General features: G+C 30.4%; 1 protein-coding gene across 3 annotated transcripts in view; it reads left to right on the top strand.

Annotated features, from left to right (window-relative positions):
• LOC118203698 (WD repeat-containing protein 48) overlaps positions 1 to 26,879 on the top strand; it is a 113,935-nt gene that overhangs the window by 65,393 nt on the left and 21,663 nt on the right. For 2 of the 3 annotated variants that reach the window (XM_085816483.1, XM_085816485.1), the window contains exons 13-17: positions 5,503 to 5,599; positions 8,241 to 8,330; positions 11,565 to 11,655; positions 20,689 to 20,803; positions 23,927 to 24,003. In XM_085816483.1, the coding sequence (XP_085672609.1) occupies positions 5,503 to 5,599; positions 8,241 to 8,330; positions 11,565 to 11,655; positions 20,689 to 20,803; positions 23,927 to 24,003 (470 nt within the window). The remainder of the gene's footprint in view (positions 1 to 5,502; positions 5,600 to 8,240; positions 8,331 to 11,564; positions 11,656 to 20,688; positions 20,804 to 23,926; positions 24,004 to 26,879) is intronic. The other variant, XM_085816484.1, reaches the window with a different exon arrangement.

The raw sequence follows: 26,879 nt of genomic DNA, 5'->3' as shown, positions 1-26,879 counted from the left end.
CACAAATAATGAACCATGAAAATTGTGTTCCTTTGATGTTACAAATGGTGTTTAAATTCAAAATGCATAGCAGCTCTGTCTGGGTACCCAGATAGCTTAAGAGACTTGGCTTTGACTGATTTTAGGAACTACCTTTATCCTACCTGTAATACCCAACTTGAAATGAAATCTATTTAAACGTTCTCTTACTGAAAGCTGAAAGTAAATGCAGAATGTTTCATATTTAGTTTGGAAATCTAAGCTGTCAGATTGTCTCTACAAAGAATATTCATCTAACTTAGTAAATCAAAAACAAAGCTATATAGAATAAAAACAACAATCTTTGAAAAATCTAGTCAGAATGCAGGGAATTTTATAAAAATATCTCTCCTGTTGTGTAGGGATAAATAATCTGAATGATTATATAACACCAGCTACATTTATAAACTGAATTAAATTATGAATTGCTGAATTGTAAGTAACTGCATTTTGTATAACAAACTGAAATTTAACTAACAGTTTGTTTTTATGTAAACATGTGCACTAAACGTTTTTAAAATATTTGGTAATAAGCTCATGAACTAAAATTTAAGTTATTATATGGGAACCAAAGAGAAAAGCAATCATGTTCAATTTTCATCATCAGTTTTTTCATAGCAAATTAATTGAAAAATTAGCCACTTGTAATCAAGATTATTCAAGATAATTTAAGTAAAATTTTTGAAGTGATATACGAGTATTCCTGAAAACAGATATGTATGTGAAGTTTTGAAAGAGGAAATTAATGTATTAAATAATTGATATTGTTTCTGAAGTTATTATGGTTGGTGTCACCAAAAAAATTGGGATGTGGTTTTTTATGCTTTTATAAAGGAATTGTGAAATATGCATTTCAAAATCCAACAGGTTTCACCATTCTTAATCTAATGACTGTTTGAATAATTCTTCAGTAACTACCTTACCATACTTAGTATTGATGCATCAGTTGTTACGTAAGAAACTTTTTATTCATTTCATATGATTAATGTTTTGTGAAAAATAGCTTTTAGCAAATATATGAATAAAACAGATATATTCCATTGCATTTGTGGGAATTTTATTGTGTTAAAAGAAAGAATATTGCAAGCTTCAATAAAAAAGGATATTATGCTTATTCTTACATTTAATTAGGAAACTTTGGACACTTGGCTAAACATTCCAAATAGTGTTTGAGCTTTGAGATTTTTACTAAAAATATAAAAAAAGTCTTCAGCGCTATTTACTGTTTCAGCGGTTTGGAAGAAATCGCAGGACCATTATGATATTTGCTATTTTAAATGATGAATGTTAGAAATTACAGTGCAAGGTTTGGGGGGCAGGATATTATACATCTGAATGCATCTTCATTATTAAGACTGGTAGCTAATGAATATCATCTTGTTTCTGAGCCACTTTCTCTCCTGCAAAAATAAACAGCTCAGAGAATGAAGCAGATGCAATGGATAAAAAACAAGAAGTCCAAGTACCCTCCAGTAAATTATATTGCTCTTATATTATTTGATCAGTGTGAAGTGAATATTTTTATGAGAAAACTGAATTAACCAAAAAGGAAGTTCTGAATTTTGTAGTTGGTGATTAAAAAAGCACAGATTTATTGCCATCAGGAACACAATCTACATAGGACAAACCTTTTTAAAAAGAGTGGTATCTATATTTTCTGAATGCAATAAATATATCTGTTGCAGTAATGAAAATGATCTAATTATTAAGTTATTGGTATCTCTAATGATCTTAGAGTGCTTTTAGATTGATTTTAGGTATATATGTTAGAAGCTGAAAAATTTTATATCATATTGGAAAACAATGTAAATCTATTTGTTTGATATGTTTAATGTACTTTACTAAATTGCTTAATATAATACTGAATTTTTGCTAGATAAAATGAAGTATAATGTAGTTACTTTAAAGTTATTGGAATGTTATTGGACAGCAGTCTAAATACATAAAATTTCCATGTATTTTAGTGTGACATTCAAGGGAGGTAGGGATTCTAAAAAACAAAAAGTTAGCCATTCCATACAATTATATCACTTGAATTGAAAAAGTATTCAAAAATAATTAATCAGCTCTAAAAACATGCTGTCATTACTTCTTTACATTGAATTACAATATCGAAATAGTTTTATAAAGCTCGTCCCCCCCCCAAAAAAAAAACTTAAAAAATCTGAAAGGTTTCAGATTTTTAAAAGGTATGCTTTAAAGTTTAGTATGGATTATCAGTAGAGATTGCCAATAGAGATGGCCCAAATGGAATAGTGAAACATTTATAGAATGCTATATGAGTATGCATTTAGACTAACATAGAAGCATATGTCTTCTATATATTTAAAAGTTGAAAAGATATGTAATGTAATTCTGTAAAACTATTTAATGTTTTAATTAGATATATCATGAAATAAATGTATTTTGTATTTAAAATCAATCAGGTTAAAAAGTTCAAAAAAACTGCATCTGTTTGCATAAAAATGGTTTAATTTAATTAATAACAAGAAGATTAAATATGAAATAATAACATCTTATGTTTTTCCCAATTGCAACAGACTCAAATGTAATGGTGCAAAATCATGTTTCAAGACTAATAGCCATTTTGGGCTAAAATGTTGTTTCAAATATACTTATTGATTGGAAGTTCTTTTCTGCAACTCGTGTCAAGAAAAAGGATGAAAATTTTTTTGGACTTTTAATTTCAAAAACAGTTTGTAGGGTATTGCATTTCAGGCTACTGTTAAAAACTCAAAAGGAAGCATGGCTAAGCAAAGGAAAAAGAAATACCCCCAAATTACAATGCAGTAATAGGAATATACAAAAAATGCAAAGCCTGGTTGATTTCAGCATGAGCATTATAAGTTGTGATTTTGTTTTTACAAAAGAACACTTTTCAGAAAATCTTGGCACAGTTTTCAGGAAACAAGGTGAGATAGTTAATTAGGATGTGAAAGACATGGAAAGAAAGTATCAAGGAAAATGGAATAAAATCTTGATGACAGATTATCATATAGTGCTAAAAAATTGGTATATATGGAAATGCAAATGAGAGTAAATCTCCTAAGCAAATTTTGGTACTTTTCCATTTTGCTGGTGCAAATCTTGCCAAGCATACTTTATTGGCGATAACACACAGTATACACATAAAAAAAATTTTAACAAATGTTAGTTCCAAGAATTTTTGTATTTTAGAAGCATGGGCATTTTAATATCATTTAAAATTTTGTAAAAAGACAATAAATAAAGACAATTTGTAAATAGACATTAATTTAAGAATTTACTCTGCTTTCATATTACAACATCCTGATTCGCCAGTTCGTATCACATGACCCCAAGTGATCTCATCTCACGTAAACTACGCTACAAAAATCTTATTCTCTCAGTAATTATCTACATTCATTTCGAGTTAAATCTTAATATGGAATACAAGTTTAAATACAAGAATTATTTCAACTCGTACGAATAACTTACTCAGAAATTATGTAAAACCGCAGTGCTTTACTTCGCTGGGGCATTCTCATTAGAATTGATGAATTTAACCCTTAACTTTGCCTTTTCTGAATTTTTGCCTTAGGCTGAGTGGTGTGATTGCATCCTAATTAATTACCACAAGTGGCCTTAGGGCATAAAATTGAATTCTCTGGTGAAAATTCTATGTAATAGTATGACAGTATTGAAAGAAACAATCTATCTGATAAGAAATGGCTGCGACTTGTTCTGAAAATGAGGCGTAAAAGGTTGTTAGCGAGGATATTCCATTTGGCATCAGGTGTACCATTTTTGGCGACTTTATCGCCTGCACCGGCAAAGTGGAAAAGTACCCAAATTTCTATCACAATAAATTATTGGCAGTAAAATTTCTGAATAAATGCAGATGTTTATGGAAATTTATTTGTTTTAGTATGTTAAAAATTTTTAATATTGTTTTGTATGATATGATATATTTTATTCCTAAATGTTTCTATAGTACAAAAACCGAGATTCAGAATTGCCAGGACTTTAACGATTCCGAATTTGGGAAATTTCCTCATTTTAGATCATTTCAAATCTAGTAAAGTGAATTGTATACAAGGCAACTTTGAGGCTTCACGTATTGTTTCTATCAGAAAGAAAAATGCTAAACTCCTGACAATTACTCAAACACAGAAATTTTATTCTGGCCAGCATCAATATGTCAATCAATTCATTGTCATTATCCATTGCCCCTTTTCCTAGCCAGCAGGTGTTTGAAAGTGACATGCCTACAGGGAATCTCAGTTAGTGGGATGAAAAAATGGCATTTATGGAAGCCTGCATTCTTTTGCTAAGTATTCTCCATTCTTAATTTTTCTCATTATTTAAATTTTATTTATATATTTATTTACTTTTTGGATTGGTGGTTCGTAGATTTGCTAATTAAATCATTCTGGATATTGGGTGTCTGGATTTCCAATTTTATACTACCATTCTCTTTTTGTGTGCGAATTCGTTGTGTGATTTAGTTATCTATGCAAGAAAATATATTTGTTGTTACAAAAAGCTTTATGATATTCAGAAATTTCTGAAATAGCATTTTAAAAATCACTAACTAAAAATTATTAAAAAAATATTAAGAGCTTGCAAAATAAAAATTTTATTTTTAGTTTAAAATTTTAATTTTAGTGGATCTACATATTTAAAATTTCACTTCATTAGCTTTTCCTTAAATTCATATTTATATTTGATCTATAAGATTTTTACAGTTTTTTCTGTGAACTTTTGTATGTTATGGATTACGCTGCATACTGTAAAAAGTATTTAGGAGCTTGAAAAACAACTTAAATACTCTGCATAAGTAACTAATAAATAATCACCAATGTAATTAAATGTAATCAGTTTGAAATCTTAATTACAAAGAAGGAATTGTAAATTTTGTGTAGTTTTGCATCTTTTAAGAATGGTTTTTGGGAAACTGTGAAATAAACAATGATAAAAATGTGTCAGACCTTTTCAGAAACATTGCCTCAGGCTATCAAAATTTTATAAATATTTTCTCAGATATGTATTGGGATTTAGCAACTAGTTTTAATTGACATTATCTTACTTTTTGAATATGTAGAATTAACAGTATTTCAATGTTATATCCCAGATTGGAAGAGGTACCTTATTAAATTTGTGTTAATGGATACCATTTCTTTTATGAAATTATAAAATTGTCAATACTTAGTTCTCGATTTTTCTCACAAAATCTTTGTTGTGTCTATCTATAAGCGTGTGCAGTGTCTGTATTATAAAATGTGAAAAAGAGGATTCACATTCACCTGCTTTGTTATCACCCTTAACTGCTCCAGTTTTTATTGTGACTGTTTCTAAATATAAGAAGTTGAGCCATCTGCTATGTGCATTTTTAGTGCAGTCACATGTATAAAATGTTCTTTTTAAATGCTCCAAAAGATTTCATAAAACTGAATTCAATGAGACAAAAAAATATGTTTGTAACCTTTGTAATAAGTTTCATCAATTTGTTAAATATCTTTTTAGCTTCTTTGTATTCATATGGATGAGCCAGATAGTTTTGCTGCTTGGGTATCTTCTAGGGAATTTGGCTTAGGTCCTACTGAGGGACCTGATCCAAAAGGTATGCAATGCTTAATATGTGTAACTTCTGTTTAATGCTTTCTCCCTCTTTTGATGGTGCTTTTAAATTTTTATCATCAAAAATTAAAATCAAAAATAACCATCACAGTTTAAAAATTATTAATATCTGTATATTTGTTTTGAAATAAATAAATTTCCATCTGTAGTAAAGATGTGGGTAAAAGATAAACAGGCATGAAGTTGATAGCAATATTAAAAGTATTTAAATTGTTAATCTTTGCATTATGAGGTTTTAGGAAGTTTTATGTTATTTCTTTCCCCCCTTCCCCGGGGATTTCTTTGCAATAAATTTAAGATGCTAATTTAATAAATTATTATCTTTATCTTTCATTTGGTCTGGAGCTTATTGCAATTCGAAACACAAATTAACACGCTCTGTTATTCTTAAAGAACTTTTGTATCTTGCCATCTTTAATTAAAATTTGTGACATGAAAGCACAAGTCAAGCTTCTTTGAATAATGATTCTTTGCCAGCTTTTAAGAATAATATCTACTTATCAACATATCAGAATATCATCAACTAGTACTTAAAAAAACGAAGGTTTAAGCTTCTGAAATAATTTAAAAAAATAAACAACAATTTTCAAATATCAAAAATATGATACTGAATATTTGTTTAGAATGATAAAAGAGGTAAAATTTGCTGATCTAGTAAATCAGATTAAGAAAACATTAATTGTTGATTCAACATTCAAAGTAAAACTTCTGAGAAATTTAACAAATTGGGGAGATAAAATTGCATGTCTGCACTTAGTCAAGCAAATTTGCAATATTCATCCAATCAGAAGAATAGATTGTATCAAAGGCTGCAAATACATATTGGTACTGCTGATGGCATTGTTATTTGATAGGAAGAGGTTTTGCTCTGAGAACACTCTCAAGGGCAAATCTTGAGAACAGTTTTTGTACATCAGTCTCGACCATTTCTATTTCAGGTGTTCAGTAATGTTTTATAGCAGATTTCAATTATTATTTTTATTGCGCTGAAAGCAATCAGTCTTGATTCCTTGAAAAATCTCCCAAAAAGGGGTCATCATCTTCTCAGCCAACAAAACAATCTTTGCTTTCATTGGCATACTTTGAGCACCTTCTGTTTATTGGTTTAATTACAATGTATAATCCATATTTCATCTGTGAATCAATATAATAATCCTGCAGATTTAGGTTTAACATCAGTGAACATTTCTTTGAAATCTTCTGTCTGCTACACTTTTTTTTATCAACTGACTGTCTTGGTATCTGTTATGCATGTAACTTTTTCATCCATAATGTTTTGTTTAGGATATTAATCTATTCATTTATTTGAGATTTCTATGATCTCAACATTCTGGAACCTTTCATTTGCTGGTCTTCCATAATGATGTTTTGAACTTTTTCAATTATATCAATATTGTGATTTCAGCTGGGTATCCAGAATGTGTTTCATTTTCAGTCATGTTTAAACTCATTTAGCTAGAACTAAGCTGTTTTAATTCTGAAGCAGAATCCACAAGAACATCACTCAGTCTTATCTTTAAGAAATCATCCACTTCTTTAAAAATGTACTATCGCTGCATTAACTCCCCCCCCCCAAGATTTTTATATCAATACTGTAATGCTTCCTTTAATTTCTGTAGAACATGAAAAATGTATCTCTGTTGGTTGAAGTTGACTCAGAACTAAATTGAAAGGTGGCATCTGTCTGTAATGATATCACCAAAAGGATTGTTATGTTCATCTCACAAGAGGCCTACTAATGGCCAAGCAGTAAAGTCTCTGAACACTGGTAGTTCGGTCCGAGTTTCAAACCCCATGAATGGGCTGGCTACATGGGTTTATTCATGGTTTTTCCCATGTGTAACATGCATACAAGCTAGTTCCCCCTGGAAAGTCCTCCACGAAGACATCCCTCCCCTTAGGTAGATATCTCTTGAGGCTTTGTCATAATCACACAAATCAAACCAAACCATCTCATAGGAATTTATTGAACCTGTATCATGTTGATTCATTTTATTTTCTTATATATGTTTCATTTTTGCCATTGCTGCTTCCTGTATATTTTTGGTTATAATTGCATGTTGGAATTTAATAGCTGACATCTTTCATTCTTTCTTCTGAAAGTAATGATTTTTCACAAGTGTAATGATAATGATTTTTTTATCATCTAAAAAGTACTGTTTTGATATCATTTCTTGTATTTTAAATGCATCCTTTTTGCAATCATTTTTATATTAACATAGAAAATGAAGTAAAAATTCTAAATACTAAAAATGTAGGAATTTTTTTTTTATTATGAAGAATAAGTTGAAGCACAAATAAGCTTTAAAACTAAATGGGGTTTTTAAGAGAAACTGTTTTACTATTTTGATTATTTTTTGCTTATTATACAGTATTTGATTGAATCTTTCTTTATATTTTTAATATTTTATAGCATAATCTTTGTTCGCCTTGCCTTTAGTGTGAAAAATATTTCCCACTCATTAATTTTACACTTTTCAACATGAAACATTTTGATATCATTTACAGTTTGCTTGTTTGAGGCTTTCTTCTTGGGGATTTTATTCTTCAGAATTTTAATTATATTTAACTAATTTATTGTAAACTTTATATTTAAATGCATTTTCTGTGTATATCAATTGCAGTTAACTTAGGAGGATTACTACTTCAAGCTCTTCTTGAACACTGGCCTGCTACATACTCTGCCGATGAAGAGTTAGACAATGGTGATAATGGTTTGCAATTTTTGTAACTTTTTGTTTTAATTTTAAAAATAAGTTGTGAATTTACATGGATTTGACCTTTGCTACAAAAATTTTGAATAGAAATTTGTGAAGAATATTTATATGAATAATAATTCTTTTGTGTGGCATAACCATTTTAAAATCTTTCAACTGCAATGAAGGAACTAAATAATTTTAAATACTTGAAAATACAATTTATAAGTATAAATCTTATGATATAATCTTATTTCCAGTAGTTTTCTTGCATGTTTCCTATGATGCTATGATTGTTACATTTTATTAACATTCTTTCAAATATTATTTTATTTCAAGATATATTTTAGGATTTTGTGTTATTTTTGTCATATTACAGTAGAAAATTGAAAATCTACTCTGCTTAGGACCTGAGTTTATATGGGTTTTAGAGGTTTGCGGATTTCAGGTCATAAATGAAAAATAAAAACAAAGGAGATAAAAATAAATCAAAGCAAAATAAAAGTTTTTTTTAGCTTTTTAAACAGAGGAATATGAATCAAACTATAGAGAGTCGTTACTTTCTGGTCAGTTAACACACTTTTGATGTTTTAATCATATTTTCTCCCTCTTACTCACAGCAAAATCATGAGTTTATTTTAAAACTTAAATTTTGCTTTCAGTTCTAATCATAATATAAATTAAAAATTCTGGTAGTAATTTTCTATTAACAGAAAAACAGTGGTTGCCACACATAAATATTGGTACAAAACATGGCCTGAAATTGTAATATCTAACCCAGTGATGTGTTCAACATGCATTGCTGCTTGAAAATACGATTAACCCTCTGACGGCTCAATTTGTGAACCGAAATCGCTTCGAAAATTGTGTATTTATTTATTTATTTATTTCCCCATATTTTAAATCTATATATATTGGAGGATTGAAAAATGCATTTTTCCTTTCTAGAAAATATTTTTTTATATAGATTTTTTATCATGAGAAACTAAGCTGCCAGAGAAACCAATTTCAGATGTTATCACCAAAAAAAATTTTTTTTTTAATAAATTTATGTCAAATTGCAGTTAATTTCTATTTATTGCATAATATAAAAAAGTAAAATATAAAGCACTGAGGAAAAAATATCTTGGAAATGCAGTTTAGTATGATAGACTTCAAAACAGGGTTCAAGGCAAAGTCCAACTTCACAGTTTTTTGCACCAGATTCAGTAAATCTAATTAATAATTCAATAATTTAATTAAATAATCAAGATAATCACTGAATGTTTTCTAGCAGCCATTTCTGTGAGAAAAAAGCCGCAAAAATTTGAGTTTGAGCAGTAATACCACGTGCCTTCAAACACCTCAGTTTAGTGGACAGTTAACGATATCTGTTGGCCAAAGCGTAAACTAAACGTCTAATACTGGATATAATTTATTTCAGTGGTTAAATGGGGAAAAAACGGGTGCGCTCCTCAATAAAGGAAGAAAAACACATGCCCTCGGAAATAGCAGGATGAGCAGATTTTGCTACATTTGAGTTTGCCCGGGGAAATCACAATGATGAGCAGCCAGAGGGTTAAACATGAATCTTTGATTAAAATATTGCAAAACTTTTTTTGAGTAAATAATTCTGTTGGATCAGTTTTGATTTCATAGTTTTTTCTTCCTTGTTGCCTAATCATTAGCTGCAGTCACATTTGAATGCTGCATTTGCACTAAAACTTTGTCTTGGGATTATTTGAACAAAATCTGTCATTATGGATAGTTCCTATTTTCTGAAAGAATTCGATTACAGAGCTTAAAAATTTGTTCCAGTTCTGACATCAAATCTTGTGTGAAAAATGTGTCTGGATAAAAAAAGACATGATGAGTTACAACATTTTATACAGTTTGCAATGTAAAGTTGTTATCGTTGGTGGGCTTGTGCACATTGTGGCTGCTGCCCTGTTTATGGAAGAGCATCAGAATTCCAGCTATTGCAGTCTTACTTGGTAAGGATACCCAGGAACTAATCTTCAGTTATGGATATGGGTTAAATGACTCTGGAAAAGTATTTATTTGGCAGTAATTATAAAAGCAGCAATTAATAGAATATTGTAGCATGCTTCAATGTTGAATGGGAAGATCTGTCATCAGTAATGTTAAAAAATTGCCAAAGCTGCCTATATTTCACTGCTAACATCTGAGAAACTGCATAAACTTTCAGATTATTTATTACATGTAAATGGTTCATCCTCAGTCTCTTGAATTTTCCTCACCAGAAATAAGAAAAATTTAACCTTTATTGAAACTCCAAAGTAGTTACAAGTTGTTTCACTTACTGAAGAAAATAGCTTCATAGTGGCTGAAAGAATAGAAAATATTTCTCAAGATGATTTCCAAAATGCAAAACTTCCAAAGGAGGAGGGAGCACTTACAAGTACATAGCATTAAGTGTCAGAGGTTAAGGCTAACATTTCAGACTTTTTGTAAAGCAAAAATAGCAAAAGTTTGGAAAACCAATCATTGGCTACCGTGTTGTGAAATAGTCTCTGCAGTCACCAGGGCTCACTATGGTAGATTTCTTCTTCTGGATTATATCTAGGATCCAAGTGTATGACATCATATACTAATCTCTGAGATCTACATCATTATATCACTGATGCATTCAGTAATATAATACCTTCCCAATCTTGATGAATGTGCATGTAGATATATTCATGAAAACAAATCTGCATTATAGCCATTTGCAACTTCTTCAAATAGGCATGATATTAATTTGTAGGCCTATTATTTTAAGTCCATTTGCATGTTTTATTATAATAATATATATCATTGGTATGTTGACATAATGCATAATGTTTATCCATTAAATTATATTTTTATACTTGTACCTGCATCTTAACTCTTCAAATATTGTAACAAAGTATCCCATATTGGTTTTGGACATACTGTACCTTTATTTTTCATAACTTATAATACCAAGTTGTTGATCATAACAGCTTTATAAATGACGTTTTCCCCCCATAACATAGTTTTTTAGATAGAATCACCAAGCTCTAAATTTTGCTGGTATAGGGTGCTGCAGTTGATATCATTTTGTACAGTGGTCCTTTTACTATAGCTGGACGTTACAATCATAGCTGGCTGTGTTTATGACAGAGCAGACATAAACAGCTGTAACATTTTTATGACAGCTTAAAATGGCTCTGTTCATGAGGCATTCAAAGATGAATTTCTTATTTGGCCTGTATATTTGTATTGTGTATTAAATAATTTTTATTGGAATAGGGACTGTAGCAGATGGTCCTGTTAATGGTGAAAGACAAAGACCTGGAAATCCATATTTTAGTGTTCCTGAGCACACACCTGTTATCTTTAGGTAATTTTCATTTATTCAATTCAAAGCTAAAGTTAAATTAAAATCTTTATAGTTTAAATTGCAGTAATAGCAATTGTAAAATTTCTGTTTTATGTTCTTGGAGTTCAGGATATCAATCTGTGATCTAAAGACCATAAGTTCAGTAAGAGGTGTAGTAAATTTTCAGAGATTTTCCATTTCCAAAATATTTTGGTGTCTCTTTAGTATTCCATCTTTAAGATCTCTGCTGACAAATTTTAAGCATTTTATGTGCCAAGATAACTAAAATTTAAACATGTTGTGTGTTATGCTGTGCATAGAAAACATGTCAGACAGAGATAAAGTATGTTAATTATCATGATGGGATTGAAGAACAAATTATGTGTGCATAATAAAAATTTAAATACATGAAAAGTGTCTCACATATTGGTAATTTGCTATCACAATTCTGTGTTATAAAAGTGAAGGAGCATTTGAGGCTTGTTAAAACTTGTGCAGAAAACACTGAAATCTCATTGCTATAGATTCCTTTCAATTATGGAAAGGCCACCAAAAATAAATTCAAAATTTATAGTTTCTTAAATAGTGGTGATATTGGGAGAGTATGCATATAATGTGGAAAAGGTAAAAAAGTCGAAATAATTAACATGCAATTTATCTCAGCTCCATACTTTTGATATTTTAGATATTCTATACTTTTTAAAGTGACCATAGCCATCTGAAATTATGTAAATACATTGTTTATGCTTTTGACAAAATTTTCTTTCTTCAGTTGTCCTACTGTTTGTGGACTGTCCTTATGACATGACCTGTGTTCTTTCAGATTCCCCCCCCCCACTCAGAGAAACTATGGTTTTCAAGAAAGGCTAGAAATTAGTTAGCATTGTATCAGGAATTTAGTGTGTAATATTCATACATAGTACATGGATTTATTTATTTTATTTATTTATTTATTTTTTTATTTTTATTTATTTTTTTTTTGAAGAAATTCTTTAAAAGTAGTGGGTATGGCAGTTAAATTAATAAGTGCTTAACAGCCAAATTTTCTCAGAAAGAAAAGCATAATTATATATAAACTCCCGTTCAATGAACAATAATTGATAAAAATACGTAAGTATGAAAGTGTTTCGTCTTTACTCGAGTTATAAGTTAAAGCCAAATCGGCAATTCTAGTCAGGCCAAATATTTCCGCAAATAGTTGCTACTCAAAGAACTTATTCTCATGAAGCATTTTAGTCAATTCAATTTGGAGTAAAAATCAATTACTGTAGAGAAATCCTGTAAAACTCGAGTAACCGTCCCCGACACTATCATCTTTATGTATTTGAGTACTATATTATTATTATTACTAGAAATTAAACATTGGAAATTGTCATTATGAAATCGAATTCAAAGTAAAGTTGAAATAAACATAGAAGATTATAAAAAAGATAAATAATGCAAACTTTGTAAAAACAAATCAAAGAAAACATAAAAATAATATAAAAATAATATAAAAATAATATAGAAAATAATATAAATAAGATAGTGAATGTACATGAAGATATAAAGGCCAGAAAGGTATTAAGTAACTTACATTCTTTCTAGTGGGGGAGTTGGCAAAGTGTTCTCTTCGTGTCTGACTCAGAAGTGTAGGGTGTCCGAAAATTCTTAGCGGCAGTAGGGGCTTTGAATAATATCAGTCGGTAAGACTTGGGTGAAGTAATTTATGGTAGTGGGTGGGACTTGGAATTCTTGAGGGATGTATTTTGTGGAGTTCTTATCAGAGAGAGACCATCTGTTAAGATTTTTTAGAAAATACTAGTGAATGGAAATTAATTAATTTCTGGCTAATTGTCGTGTCGCAATGATTAAGAATTTAAGAAAGGAAAAAGGCATTTTCGCTGTCCAAGAGCTAATAGACAGTCTAAAGGCAGGAAATAGGCCCATTTTTTTAGTAACAGTATATGTCTGAAGAAAATTAGCTTTTTACAATATATACAATTGAGTAATTACACTATATACAAATCTTTCAACTGATAGTCATCCAACTTATACCGCCTTCTCAGGTTTAGGAATAAATTATCATATCCCTATCAGTTAAATGATTTAGAGTGAGTATTTAACGCCTGCTCTTTTAAGGCAATGGTTGATAAATTGAAAGGGAATTAGATTATTTTTGAGAATTTTGATAAGGATCAAAATTTCGCGTTCTAAATCTATTGTATCTGTGCATATAGTTTTAATACGTTGTATTTGATTAATTATAGTATTGTTTATTACTTTTTTGGATATGTTGGAGTTCCAATTTATTAATTTGTTAGTATTGAAATTGAAGTTTCTTGTTTTGTCAAAAAGTAAAATTTTTTTGTAGTTAATGATTTGAAGATCTAGAAAGTCTATGCTATTTTGTGAATTATTAGTTTTATTAAGTTTAAGACAATTCGGATAAATGTCGGAGTTTTCAATTTTACCAAAATTATTAATTGTAATAAGGTCATCAATATATCTGTAGGTGTGTTTGTAGTAATTTAACTCTTGTGATTGTAGATTTTTTTGGAAGTTAAATTCTTTGACAAATAAAAAGATATTACAGATCGAGGTGCTGGAATGTAAGCCCATTGGCAATCCTCTGACTTGTTTAAAAAGTTGATTTTGAAACTTGATGTAGTTATGAAAAAGTGTGCATTTTAGGTAGGTTTTCCATTTGTCAAGAGTCATGATATTGAGTATATTAGGGAAAAGTTTTGGTAGATCAAGTAGACTGGTATAGATTTCTTCTAGAGGAAGTGAGGTATATAAGTTTTCAAAATCATAGCAGTTAATGTTTTGGATGTTAATGGTATGAATGGTATTAATGACAGGAGTGTTATTATGAATGATCCAGCAATAGTTATGATTAGTGTTACAATCATTGAAAATATAAATTTACAGATTTTATTAAGTTGAATTGAAAAATAATAGTCTATATTTTTCTTGTAATTATTAGTTCCATTAGCTATAAATCTAAATTTTAATGGTGTTTTATGGAATTTGGGAATCGCATAAAGATTAGTAAATCTGTTGTAGTTAGCATTGAAAGTAGTATTCAGTTTCTTATGAAAAGTTTTAATCCTGTTTATTATAGATGTTTCTGTAAGGTTGGCTGATTGATAAGTAGTTGCGTTGAGAAGTTCTTTATGAATAATCTCAGTGTAGAATTGTTTTCATATAATGCTAAAGTTATTAGTTGCTTTATCTATTTTTGTAATAGTAAAAAGCTGTTTTAATTTACTAATATCTGATGTAAGTTGCGACCAATTCAGTGTACTTTTAAATTTGAGGTGACTGATTTCTGTGGATATGCGTTGAAGAATTTTAGCTTTCCATTTTAAGAAGGTATCTATGGGTAAATTCAGTTGATAGCTTGCTTTAACTATAAATTCGTTGATGTTGTTTTCAAAAGTCTTGTAACAGTAGTTTGTAGTAATGTTTCTGACTGGTCTAAATTTTGTACCATAACTCATTAGTGTTTTTAGTTGATGGTTTTGTATGATATTCAGGTTGCCAGTAATTATGTGCTGGTGATGAGAATCTACGTAATTGCTGTAAATTGGTGTCTTACAGTGTCATTCTGCAGTTTCATCTATTTCATGGTGGTTAGTAAGCAAGTTGCTTAAGGTCCTTTGATATTTAAATGCAATCATTGGTATTGTGTCAACTGCGGGGAAGTAATCTTTACAATCTCTGATGATTCTTGAGAAATGAATATTGTCAAACTGCGGATGCAGAAAATTGACTTTAAAATAAATTTTGCGTTGAGTGAGACTATTAGAGAGTCTGAAAAGACTAAAATCAAGAATCACGTCTTTAATGATTTGTATGTCGTCGTAGCTTTCTTGAATGAATTTTTTTAGTTTGATAAGGAATTTATTAGTACAGGAGTGTAACCAGTTGAGAAGTTTCTTGGGAAAGCAGTCTGAGTCAAAAAAACATTTCAATTGTTTTTTCAATGCAAGTGTATTCAAAGTGGATAAAAATCTCGCATTATTTTTTATTTTGCTTCCTCTTTTTCCTCTTTGCGTTTTAATGCTGTAGAGTTTAAATTGGCTGAAAATAGACTTCTTAGAAGTATCTCTATGACTATGTATATAAGTGTTAAGTCCATATGGATAAAGTGAACGTTGTTTTAGTATATAGAGAGATTCCTGAAAAATTCGTGTTTTGTGATTGGGTATTATATCTAGTATCTGAAGTTGAATAGAGTTGAAGTCATGGTGTTTAAAGTGTTCTAATTCTGCTGTATTAAGTTGTGATGGTGTACTTATTTTAATGCTATTTTTTTGTGCGTTGAATTTTTTGATTTGAGCTCTATGGTTATTGATTCGAAAGTTAAGATTGTTTTTAGTCTGTCCTATATATTTAATATGTCAAGTACCGCAAGTAATCATGTAAATACAGTTAAATGTTTTTCATAGAAATTGTTTTTTGGGTTTACCTGTTGCAGGCATGGCGTTAAATTTTCAAGTTTGTCATCTAGTGGAATGACATTTAGTGATTTCAATATGAGTTAAACTAGCAAGATATAAAAGTAAGGAGGCTGCTAACCTTCAATACAGTAAAGTTTTTGTATAAGAACTTTAAAACTTAAAAAGGATGGAGATAATATATAAAGTGGGTACATTATGTAAGAGATAAATAGCGCTAATAGCTGCTATTTAGCATATCAAATGTTGTATGAACTTAAATCCATTTAGTGTGAATACAAGTTATTATTACTTGCGCAATTGCTGCAAAGTTAGTTAATAATAATTTATTTCCTAAACAGTATTGATTAATTGATTATATTATCTCCTAAGTTTAATTAAAGTAGAATTATTTTAAAAGTGTGCATCCATACTGGTAAGTTATATTTTGAAAGATGTTTTGAAGTAATTTGAAAGCAAAATGTTAATAATGTTTTAACGGGGACTGGAGTTAAATCATCACGAAGAATAATATTTCAATTGTAAAAGGAAAAATTAAAACATGTAATTATTGTCATTGATCGGAAATTAGTTGACTTTTCAAGGGGAACAAACCAGCTCCCGTTCAATGAACAATAATTGATAAAAATACGTAAATATAAAAGTGTTTCGCCTTTACTCGAGTTATAAGTTAAAGCCAAATCGGCAATTCTAGTCAGGCCAAATATTTCCGCAAATAGTTGCTACTCAAAGAACTTATTCTCATGAAGCATTTTAGTCAATTCAATTTGGAGTAAAAATCAATTACTGTAGAGAAATCCTGTAAAACTCGAGTAACCGTCCCCGACACTATCATCTTTATGTATTTGAGTACTATATTATTATTATTACTAGAAATTAAACATTGGAAATTGTCATTATGAAATCGAATTCAAAGTAAAGTTGAAATAAACATAGAAGATTATAAAAAAGATAAATAATGCAAACTTTGTAAAAACAAATCAAAGAAAACATAAAAATAATATAAAAATAATATAGAAAATAATATAAATAAGATAGTGAATGTACATGAAGATATAAAGGCCAGAAAGGTATTAAGTAACTTACATTCTTTCTAGTGGGGGAGTTGGCAAAGTGTTCTCTTTGTGTCTGACTCAGAAGTGTAGGGTGTCCGAAAATTCTTAGCGGCAGTAGGGGCTTTGAATAATATCAGTCGGTAAGACTTGGGTGAAGTAATTTATGGTAGTGGGTGGGACTTGGAATTCTTGAGGGATGTATTTTGTGGAGTTCTCATCTGAGAGAGACCGTCTGTTAAGATTTTTTAGAAAATACTAGTGAATGGAAATTAATTAATTTCTGGCTAATTGTCGTGTCGCAATGATTAAGAATTTAAGAAAGGAAAAAGGCATTTTCGCTGTCCAAGAGCTAATAGACAGTCTAAAGGCAGGAAATAGGCCCATTTTTTTAGTAACAGTATATGTCTGAAGAAAATTAGCTTTTTACAATATATACAATTGAGTAATTACACTATATACAAATCTTTCAACTGATAGTCATCCAACTTATACCGCCTTCTCAGGTTTAGGAATAAATTATCATATCCCTATCAGTTAAATGATTTAGAGTGAGTATTTAACGCCTGCTCTTTTAAGGCAATGGTTGATAAATTGAAAGGGAATTAGATTATTTTTGAGAATTTTGATAAGGATCAAAATTTCGCGTTCTAAATCTATTGTATCTGTGCATATAGTTTTAATACATTGTATTTGATTAATTATAGTATTGTTTATTACTTTTTTGGATATGTTGGAGTTCCAATTTATTAATTTGTTAGTATTGAAATTGAAGTTTCTTGTTTTGTCAAAAAGTAAAATTTTTTTGTAGTTAATGATTTGAAGATATATTTGTTCATCTATATCTGTATAGAACCTTTTTAATAATAGCTTTCTGTTTTGGAACGGAGTGCATTGCATGGAGCTTATGTAATGCAAAACAGGTTTACATGTGTTTCAATAATTTTAAGTCTTTTGTCCATCTTTCTCAGTCTGTATCCATTTGGATTGCAAATCCATCAGTAAACAGTTTTTCTGCCATATTTTCAGAATTTTACAGAACAAGAATTTATAATGAAGTTACTATTTTATGGAGAGGGTTATTATAAGAAAAATAGTTAAATAAATTAAAAAATAGTTATAATAGTTCTACTAGGTCAACTATGCATTTTTGAAAGCCTCCAGTTTGAGCATTTGATGAACATTACTTAAGGTCTCTAAGAGTTTCGTAAAATTGTGAGGCTACTGTAGTTACTCAAAACTGCTACTTTTATCTGATATTAAATCATTAATCTCCAGAGTGAGTCTTTTCTTTTCAGTTTTCTTACTAAATTTGATCAAAATGTCCTAAATGTTAGGTATTCGAAGAGTCAGTGTATTAATTTTATGATAGCCCACAAATTTAGCATGCAGAGAGATGAAACCCTTTGTATGTAATTTATTAAAGCAAAATTTACATTTGGTATATAGGCACTGTATTAAGAACTAAATCTTTTATTTATATTTTTAAAAAAATTCCCTTGTGCTGAAACTGTTTTTATGAAATTTTCTTATTTCATAGAAATCCGTGATCGGAAATATGCATCTTGGTTCAATACTCAATAAAGTGTATATTCCTCCAAATTTAGAATTTTTATATTACTATACAAATAATTCATCAACTGATATAAACATGCTGTATTTATTAAAGTTTACTTGATTGTTATTTATACATGGATTCATATTAGGGCAGTCATGCAGAAAACTAGCCAACAGGAAATGAAGTAGTTTTCGGGTAACCAGAAAGTGCTCAAATCAGTCTGCTTTCATTTTTCAACAGCTTTGTGGGCCTATTGTAGGCATTGCATGTAGGCTTGCATGGTTGCTTGACTGCTGATTTGCTTTTTTTTTATTTGTCATTATTCTGTTTGCCACTGTTTTCTTTGCATTTCTATGATTAGAACTTCTGGACACTTTTTCATGCTTTGTTTTTTCAGTGGTGAATGTGTGTCAGATTTCATAATTAGTTTGTATGAGTGAATTATGAAATCTCTAATAAATTTATAATTTGAACTAAGCACTTTTGCTGCCAGCTGCCTGAAAAAGTATTTATAAAAAAGGCAAAAAGTAGATAATGATTTTAATGAATCCAGCTAATAAATTTATTAATTAAATTTAAAAGACAAATGTATTGTATTTTGCCAAGTGGTAAGTTCTTTCGCCGAGTTTTCTGATCAAATTTGAAACATATCTTATGATTTACCAAATGGCAACATAAAACTTTTATATTGCTGAGTTTTTAATCAAGACTTCTTTAAAGTTTCTCAAAATATGAAATAATTTTTAAAAAAATCAAAATTTGGGTTTTGAGGTGCACATGTTTGAGTGGAGAATAATGCCTGTTCAAAATTGGGTGGTTCTAAGCGAGGCCATTTTTCCACAATATGATTAAATTCAAAAGGCAAATATGGTCTGTTTTGCAGAGTAGCTGCACACTTCTTCTATGTCACTGAGTTTTCTGATTAAATTTGAAACAAAAATATTTTATGAATCATTGAATGGTAGCATATTGCTTTTAAATCACTGAATTTAATCAAACATTCATTAAATTTGCACAAAATGCAAAATAATAAAAAAATTCAAAATAAGGCTTCTTCAAGGTGTATATGTTTGGGTTAAGGACTGTGTGTGCAAAATTTGGTGTCTCTAGGTGCCACCATTTTTATACAGCTCTCCTTACACCCTTTCAGCTTGCCACATATTTAGAGCATTTCCATGCTGCACAGACACTGTGCATTTGCAAATATCCATGTCTTCTCTGGGATTTTAACTCGGGCCCTTTGGTATGCATTCAGCATCACTAACAACTGTCCTGGTTGGGCGGTATAAAAAAATCTTTATCTGACGATGAACAATGTTATCAGTGAATTATTAAATTTGGCCAAGAATACTTGTGGGTTGCTCAATTTTTTTGGATCTTAAAGTTTTAATAAGTTATTGCTCTCAAAAGATACCTTTTAAACGAGTAAAAAACAAGTTATGTAATATTTTAGTTTTTAAAAAAAATCAGTTGTCGTTGAATTGTGAAAATCGGTATAGTAGTTTTAAAAATACTGGTGCCAAGATTCTAATTTAAATGAATAGAAAATAATTGATTTGACTATTTTCAAGCCATACGAAAAATTGTAAATGTTGTCAAGACGTGATTAATTGCACAGCTTATGTACCCAGTTACAGCACCCAATAATCTCATAGTAATAGAATCATATTTATTGGGTAACAAAACAGAATACTGATTAAAATTTTAGCCTATTAGTTTTATATTTTTCATATATTAACCAAAACTGAAATAAATGTAGCTTTGTTTTGGATTAAAAAAAAAAAAAAAAAAAAAAAAAAGAAAGAAAGATCATTAATTTTTTTAGAATGAATCCTGTGTATATTTTATGATCATGTATATTACAATTATATCTGCTAGATGAGGGCATTTTTTGGTATGAAATTTCTGCCTGGTGATTTCTTTTAATTATAAATGTCTAAACATTGTGTGTCATGTAAAATATATATGTTATTTTATTGAAATCATTTCAAACTTATAGTGAAGTTGGTGGTCGCACTCTTTTGAGACTTTTAGTAGGGGATGCTGGACGAGAAACAGAAGAATTATTGCTTCATGAAACTGTTCCTGCATGGGTAACAGATGTTGTTGTAGCAGTATGTAATTTTTAACATATTTTTTGGGTTTTTGCTAATGTTATATAAAATATCTTGCCTGTCTGTGTTTGCATATATGTATATACAGGTGATTATCAGAATAATGGAAACACTCTAGAATCTAATCTTTATTAATATAGCGTGGGATTTCTAAGGAATTCTTTATTAATATAGCATAGGACTGCCTTTGGCATGTAATACAGTTTGGATTCACATGGGAATGGAATCATACAAGTGCTGAATAGTGTGTAGAAGAATATTATATCATTCTTTATGGAGATACTGTAAAAGTTCTGAAAGAGTATATCAATGCTGATGGAGTAGATCAATTCCAGATCGAACATTCTAAAACAGACCATAATAGTTCCATTATATTGAGATTGATGGACTGTGCAGGCCGAGGTAGATATTTCACTTCATTCTCATATTCATCAAACCAAGACTGGACAAGTCTCACTGCATGAATAGGAGCATTATCATCCTAGAAAATTCCATCAAAGGACCTGTTTGGCTAAAACTTCTCTATACTTTTCCCCACTGATCCTTTCTTGCAGGGTTACAGTTGGGCTAGCAGAAAACCAAGACACAGCTGCCCCTACTATGATGGATCCACCTCCATGCTTGACAGCTGGAAAGAGACAATCACAATTGTATGCTTCTGCAGGTGTTCTCCAAATGTGCATGCATTCTGCTGTAGGGAAAAGTGTGAAAGATGATACATCTGACCATATAACAGTCTTCCACTTATCAATCGATCAGGTTTTGTGTTTGTAGCACCACTGTAGACAATATTTGACATTAACATTCATGACAAGTGGCTTGGGAATTGCTACTGTGACGTAAATATTCTTTTTATGAAGATGCCTCCTAACTGTAATTATTGACACTGGAGAATTCACTTGCTTGATTGAGCTGTATAGTCACTTTGGCTGCAGTTGTTTCATTTTTAGACATTATAGCCCGCTTGAACACCCATTGATCTCTTTCATTCAGCTTCTGTTTCTGTCCACTATTTTGCTTTGTCAAACTTCTTTTGTGCTGTATGTACACTTGTCATGACTGTAGACATTGTAACTCTAGGAACACCTAAATAGCTCGGATGTTTCAGTCACAGTTGTTCCAGCTAGTCGGGCTCCTACAATATATGGCCTCTTTGAAACTATGAGATCTGACATTTTATGCTTCTAATGAAAATCCAAGAGGTTTACAACTTCACTAGAGCTGTCTCATGTTACTGAGGTATATATTTCTTATATTAAAAAAAAAATAATAAAACTGGTAGCTAGGATTATATTTTATTGCTTATGAAAACACATACTTAGATGTCATTTTTATTCACCGGTGTTTCCATTATTTTGATAACTACCTGTATGTATCAGAAAAATTTTGCCTTTCATTGTTAGTTTAAAAATGTTTGAGTGTTTTTATGTAAATATCGGGTTTTATTGAAAGTTTTCTGCCACGTCTGGACAAACAGTTCGCATTGGCGTGTTTAATCATAGTTTGTGAAATGATTTTTGTTATTTAAAGAAAGAGGCTTGCTTTAGAATACTGTGTTGTGAAATTTATAAAAAATATCTTTATTATTAAGGTGTCTGAAATGGAACTATCACACTACCAAATTAGAACCATCATTTACTTCCAGTTCTGTTGCAAAAAGGCAGCTACAGAATGCCACCAAACCATGTGTACAGTTAATGTCATATAATATGATACTGTAAAGGTTTGGTACCAAAAGTTCAAAAACAAGGCCTTTGACATTCAAGAAGCAAAGCTGATGTTGATGATGCCCGCCTGTGAGAACTTGTTGAGGAAGATTATTATGCAACCACTCGAGATAGAAATAACTTATAAAAAGTTAGGTGTTAGTGCTGTGTCCATTAGTCATGCTGTGCATCGCATAAACTTGAAGTACAAGTTCAGTCGCTGGGTGCCACATGAGCTGACTTGAGCAAATAAAGACAGACATGTTCAGGCATACACAAATCTGCTTGAATATCAACGCAAGGGCAAAATTTTGGATTAGATCATCACTTGTGATGAAAAGTGGATTTATTTCAACAATACAGGATGTAAAGGAGGTTAGTCTGCACCTGGAGAGCCCATCAGCAATGTCGCAAAGCATAATTTGACTAACAAAAAGGTCATGCTTTGTGTCTGGCAGGATAGCTATTGTATTATCCACGAAGGGTATCTGGAAAAAGGTAAAACCATCGACAGTAAGATGCACAGTGAGCTGCTAGTCCGTGTTGGCACTGCTATCAAGGAAAAATGCCGAACTGAGTTCCAGGGCAAAAGGGTAGTGTTCCATCAAGATAATCCGAAACCACATGTGTCTGCATTCACCGGCTGGACTCTGTACGAACTGAAATGAGATCTTTTGCCATTCTAAATGAAATACCTCCAAAATTGCTTCTTCAGACCTTTTTTCACACTTGCAGCTACATCTTGCTGGTGCTATCTTCCATTCTGCACAGGATGTCTAAAATGAGGTTGCTCTGTATTCTTAAATTCTTATGCAGACAGCCATTGTACCTCTAATTAAAATTTATGGATAGACAGCAGTCTGCCAGTATCGAACATAGCATCATTACTCATCTGGTGCAATTTCACTGTTGTATGTGTTCATGGGGTTTTCTTCGGCACTTCCTTCATATAGATTGATTTTAAAAAGTTTCGTACCAAGCAACCACGTTTAATACATAAAATTAAGCAAATGGGGCAAAATCTATCAATAATGTTAAAAGTCTCCTCAGAAATCTCTTGGAAACATCCTTGGCATGTTTTTATGATTATGTATGTTTTGAAACATTCTCACATTTATTGTAGAAACAGTTCTTTTCTCATCCCCAGCCCCAAAGTTTTAAATTTGTTTTGTGTGTTTGTTGTAAAAAATGAAAAATGAGCATCGCAATCAAACAACATTTTAAGTTTTAATGTTCGTAGTTTGATCTAATACTGCAACTTCATTGTACATTCCATTAAATTTAGAAAGTACGATTAATCTTAATATTACAATTTTCAATTTCCTTAGTCATATTGCAAATATTTATTGATATCAATTTAGAAACATATAACTTCTAATTGTGACCTGTTTTAAAAATGCACTTTTTCTTTTTCAAGAAAAATATGCCAAGGTTCAATAAGATTCCTTTTTATCTTCTGCCTCATCAATCATCTGGTGCAAAACCTTTAAGAAAGTAAGTTTATTTATTTTTTTTATTAAGTTTGTAAATGGGTGGCAATACAAGAATTACTGATCAGTAATTCTTGTATTGCCACCCATTTACAAACTGAAGTTTCTCTGCATTTTATATTAAAAATAATAATAAAACTTGGAATTTTTTCCTACCATACCGATTTGTTACCTTGAAAGTAAATATCATCATTGTGAAAATCTTCTACTCGTGATGATATATTGTGTCATCCAGAAAGTTCTGCGGTTTTTCAAATTGAAGTACATTTTCTTCTAATTATTTTATTACTGCTGATAGGAAATGATCTTAATCGAAGCAAATGTTTAAACATGGTCTTTTCTCCTTACGTTCTGGAATTCTAGCATGTATTGTTGCATAATTTTTGTTTCAGTGCAGTGCTTAAGAATGGAGAACCCATTTCATTCATACAGAGTTTATTTTCTTTTCGTACTGTGCTTTTTTATTTTAAAAAAGACTGTTAGTCAGACTGCTTGTAAATTATGCTGTATATGAACAACATATTGTTTCTGATACCATATCTCAAAGGTGGTTTGAGAAGTGTAAGCATGGAAATTTAAGCCTTGAAAAATTATGTCCACTGTGGACAACCATGCTGTGTAAATAAGGACATAATAAAAGAAGCTATCGCTGGAAATTGACATGGATTTAAATCCCAGCAAATAGGCTGGTTGCTTGAGTGTTTTCATGGCTTTCATAATGAACATGAACATAAACCAGTTTCCTTTAGAAAGCCTTGCACAAAGGCATAAGGAGATAACTTTGCCTCAATTAAGCAAACTCTATATCAGTGCCATAAATATGTAAAGAGCTATGATTTTCCTGTCTTTAAGACACTTTGTGGAGTTATAATATGATTTTTATATCATGTTAATTATATTCATGATATTTTGCTGTGAACTTCTTACTGGTATAAAAATTCTGTGTAGGATTTTATAAAGTAACAGGAGATGACTGTAAAGGAATTTCAGTATCATATAGACTAGGGATAGTCAACCTGGCCCCTACCACACATTAGTTTGCAATTTAAGCTTTAATGGTGGGTGGTAAAGGCTTTTATCCATTCGATGAAGAAAGTCTGTTCTCCAGGGTTCGTACAGCCCTTTAAAAGTCCTTAGGTTTTTTTGGGATCAATTTTTATCCTTAAAAGTCCTTAATTTCAACCAAAATCGGCAAAAGGTCCTTAATTTTAATCATCTGAAATTTCTCTATTGTTTTTACAACTGCTGTTTTGAGTGTGAATTATCGTTATGGCGGAATATTTTTGACAGTTCACTGATAAAGTTTTCATGGATTATAAACTGTTCCTATTTCTATTGTAAAGGGTGGGATACTTGGGTTTCTGAGCAAGGAGTCAAACATAAGCATTTCAAAATTATTTCATTTTTTCCTAATGAAGAGCATTTAAATGACTTTCTGCTTTTGGGGATGTGAATTCTTTTATTAAACGGCTCTAAATTTTGCGACTTATCAACATTTTGGCGATTTTAAGATTAATTTCTGTAGAAAATTTTTAATTCAGAGATTTGGGAATTTTTCTTTCTTACGTTTTGGAGAATTTTTGGAAGGACAATAAAAACATAATGTTTGAATGTTGTACTTCTGATACTAGAAGTCTTTTTCTTAACATGTTTTTCTTCCCCTTATTTTCTCAACTTTTCACTTGACACAAGTATGGAAAATATCAAAAATGTTTCTAATCTTTTCACATGGCAGACATTTATAAAAAAAGAATTTTTCTATTAATAAAGAAATTGAAAACTGATAATTTAAAAGATTCACCTGATATGTGTCAATGGATCATACACAGAGTTGACACAAGGCATTTGTCCCACCTGATGCAATCTCCGTGGATCGTAAATTCTGCTCCCATTGCCTGCCCTCAATTCTAAAAGTTTTGTTATTTCTAGATTTTGTTGCTCATGTATTGCTAAATTCTAAAAATTCATCCTCATCGGCCCTGAAACCAGCCCTTACTATACATCATTTCATATTTATCAGCTTTTTCTGTACATTCTAAATGCATCTGTTTTTTTAGAATAACAGAAATCTTTAATTTATTCCAAAAATTCCAAAGTGAAGAGGAAATGAATTGAAGAAAGAAACAATGCATAAAGAGGAGGAAAATTATTCATTGATAATATGTGCAGTTATTATTATGCAAATTAACCAGTTGTTTATAATTTTAGCCTTGACTATAAGTTGCCATTTCCGTTTCCTCACTGTAATGCAAATCAGATAATTTTTAAACTGAGGTTTTGGGACTGAAAGACAGAGTGTTTTTGCCCTCCACTTGGATGTTGTATTAGTCTCTGCCAGCTCTGATAATTTGTAATTTATTCATCTTTGTGTAAGCGCCGCTAACATTTGAATTTGTTACGACAATAGCCAGCTTAGATTAAAATTAAATTATGTAGTCTTGACTACTAGTTCACATTTTTAGTTTGAATTTGACTGTTTGTGTTTAATTGCATCACCACAAGCTGTAGTTGATTTTGTCAACATAGGAACGTGCCTGTATGTTTTAAGTTCTTTTTAAATAAAAGGTTTATTTAAAAAGAACCTTTATGTGACTTCTAGTGGAAACATTGGTTTGTGTATTGAAACAGATTTTTAATTCTTAGGAATGATGTTTAAAGAGAAGAAAATTGATATAAATTAAGCCAAAATGTCTGGGAAGGCTTTAAATTAAAAAGATGCATAAATATTTTATGTGTTATTGCTACAAAACATAAATTTTTTATAGCTTTTAATGTAGAATTACTCTAATATCATTTAAGAATCAGTGTTATGACATTGATTTAAAACTGACAATTTAAAATTACATGCATTTTAAACTGTGAAATGTTATTAGATTGTGA

Source organism: Stegodyphus dumicola, chromosome 5, assembly GCF_044657685.1.
Source record: "Stegodyphus dumicola isolate Sdum_Otavi_A_Nest chromosome 5, ASM4465768v1".
NCBI classification, from domain to species: domain Eukaryota; kingdom Metazoa; phylum Arthropoda; class Arachnida; order Araneae; family Eresidae; genus Stegodyphus; species Stegodyphus dumicola.
The sequence above is the reverse complement of the archived record's forward strand: the minus strand, read 5'-3'. Positions and strand labels throughout refer to the sequence as shown.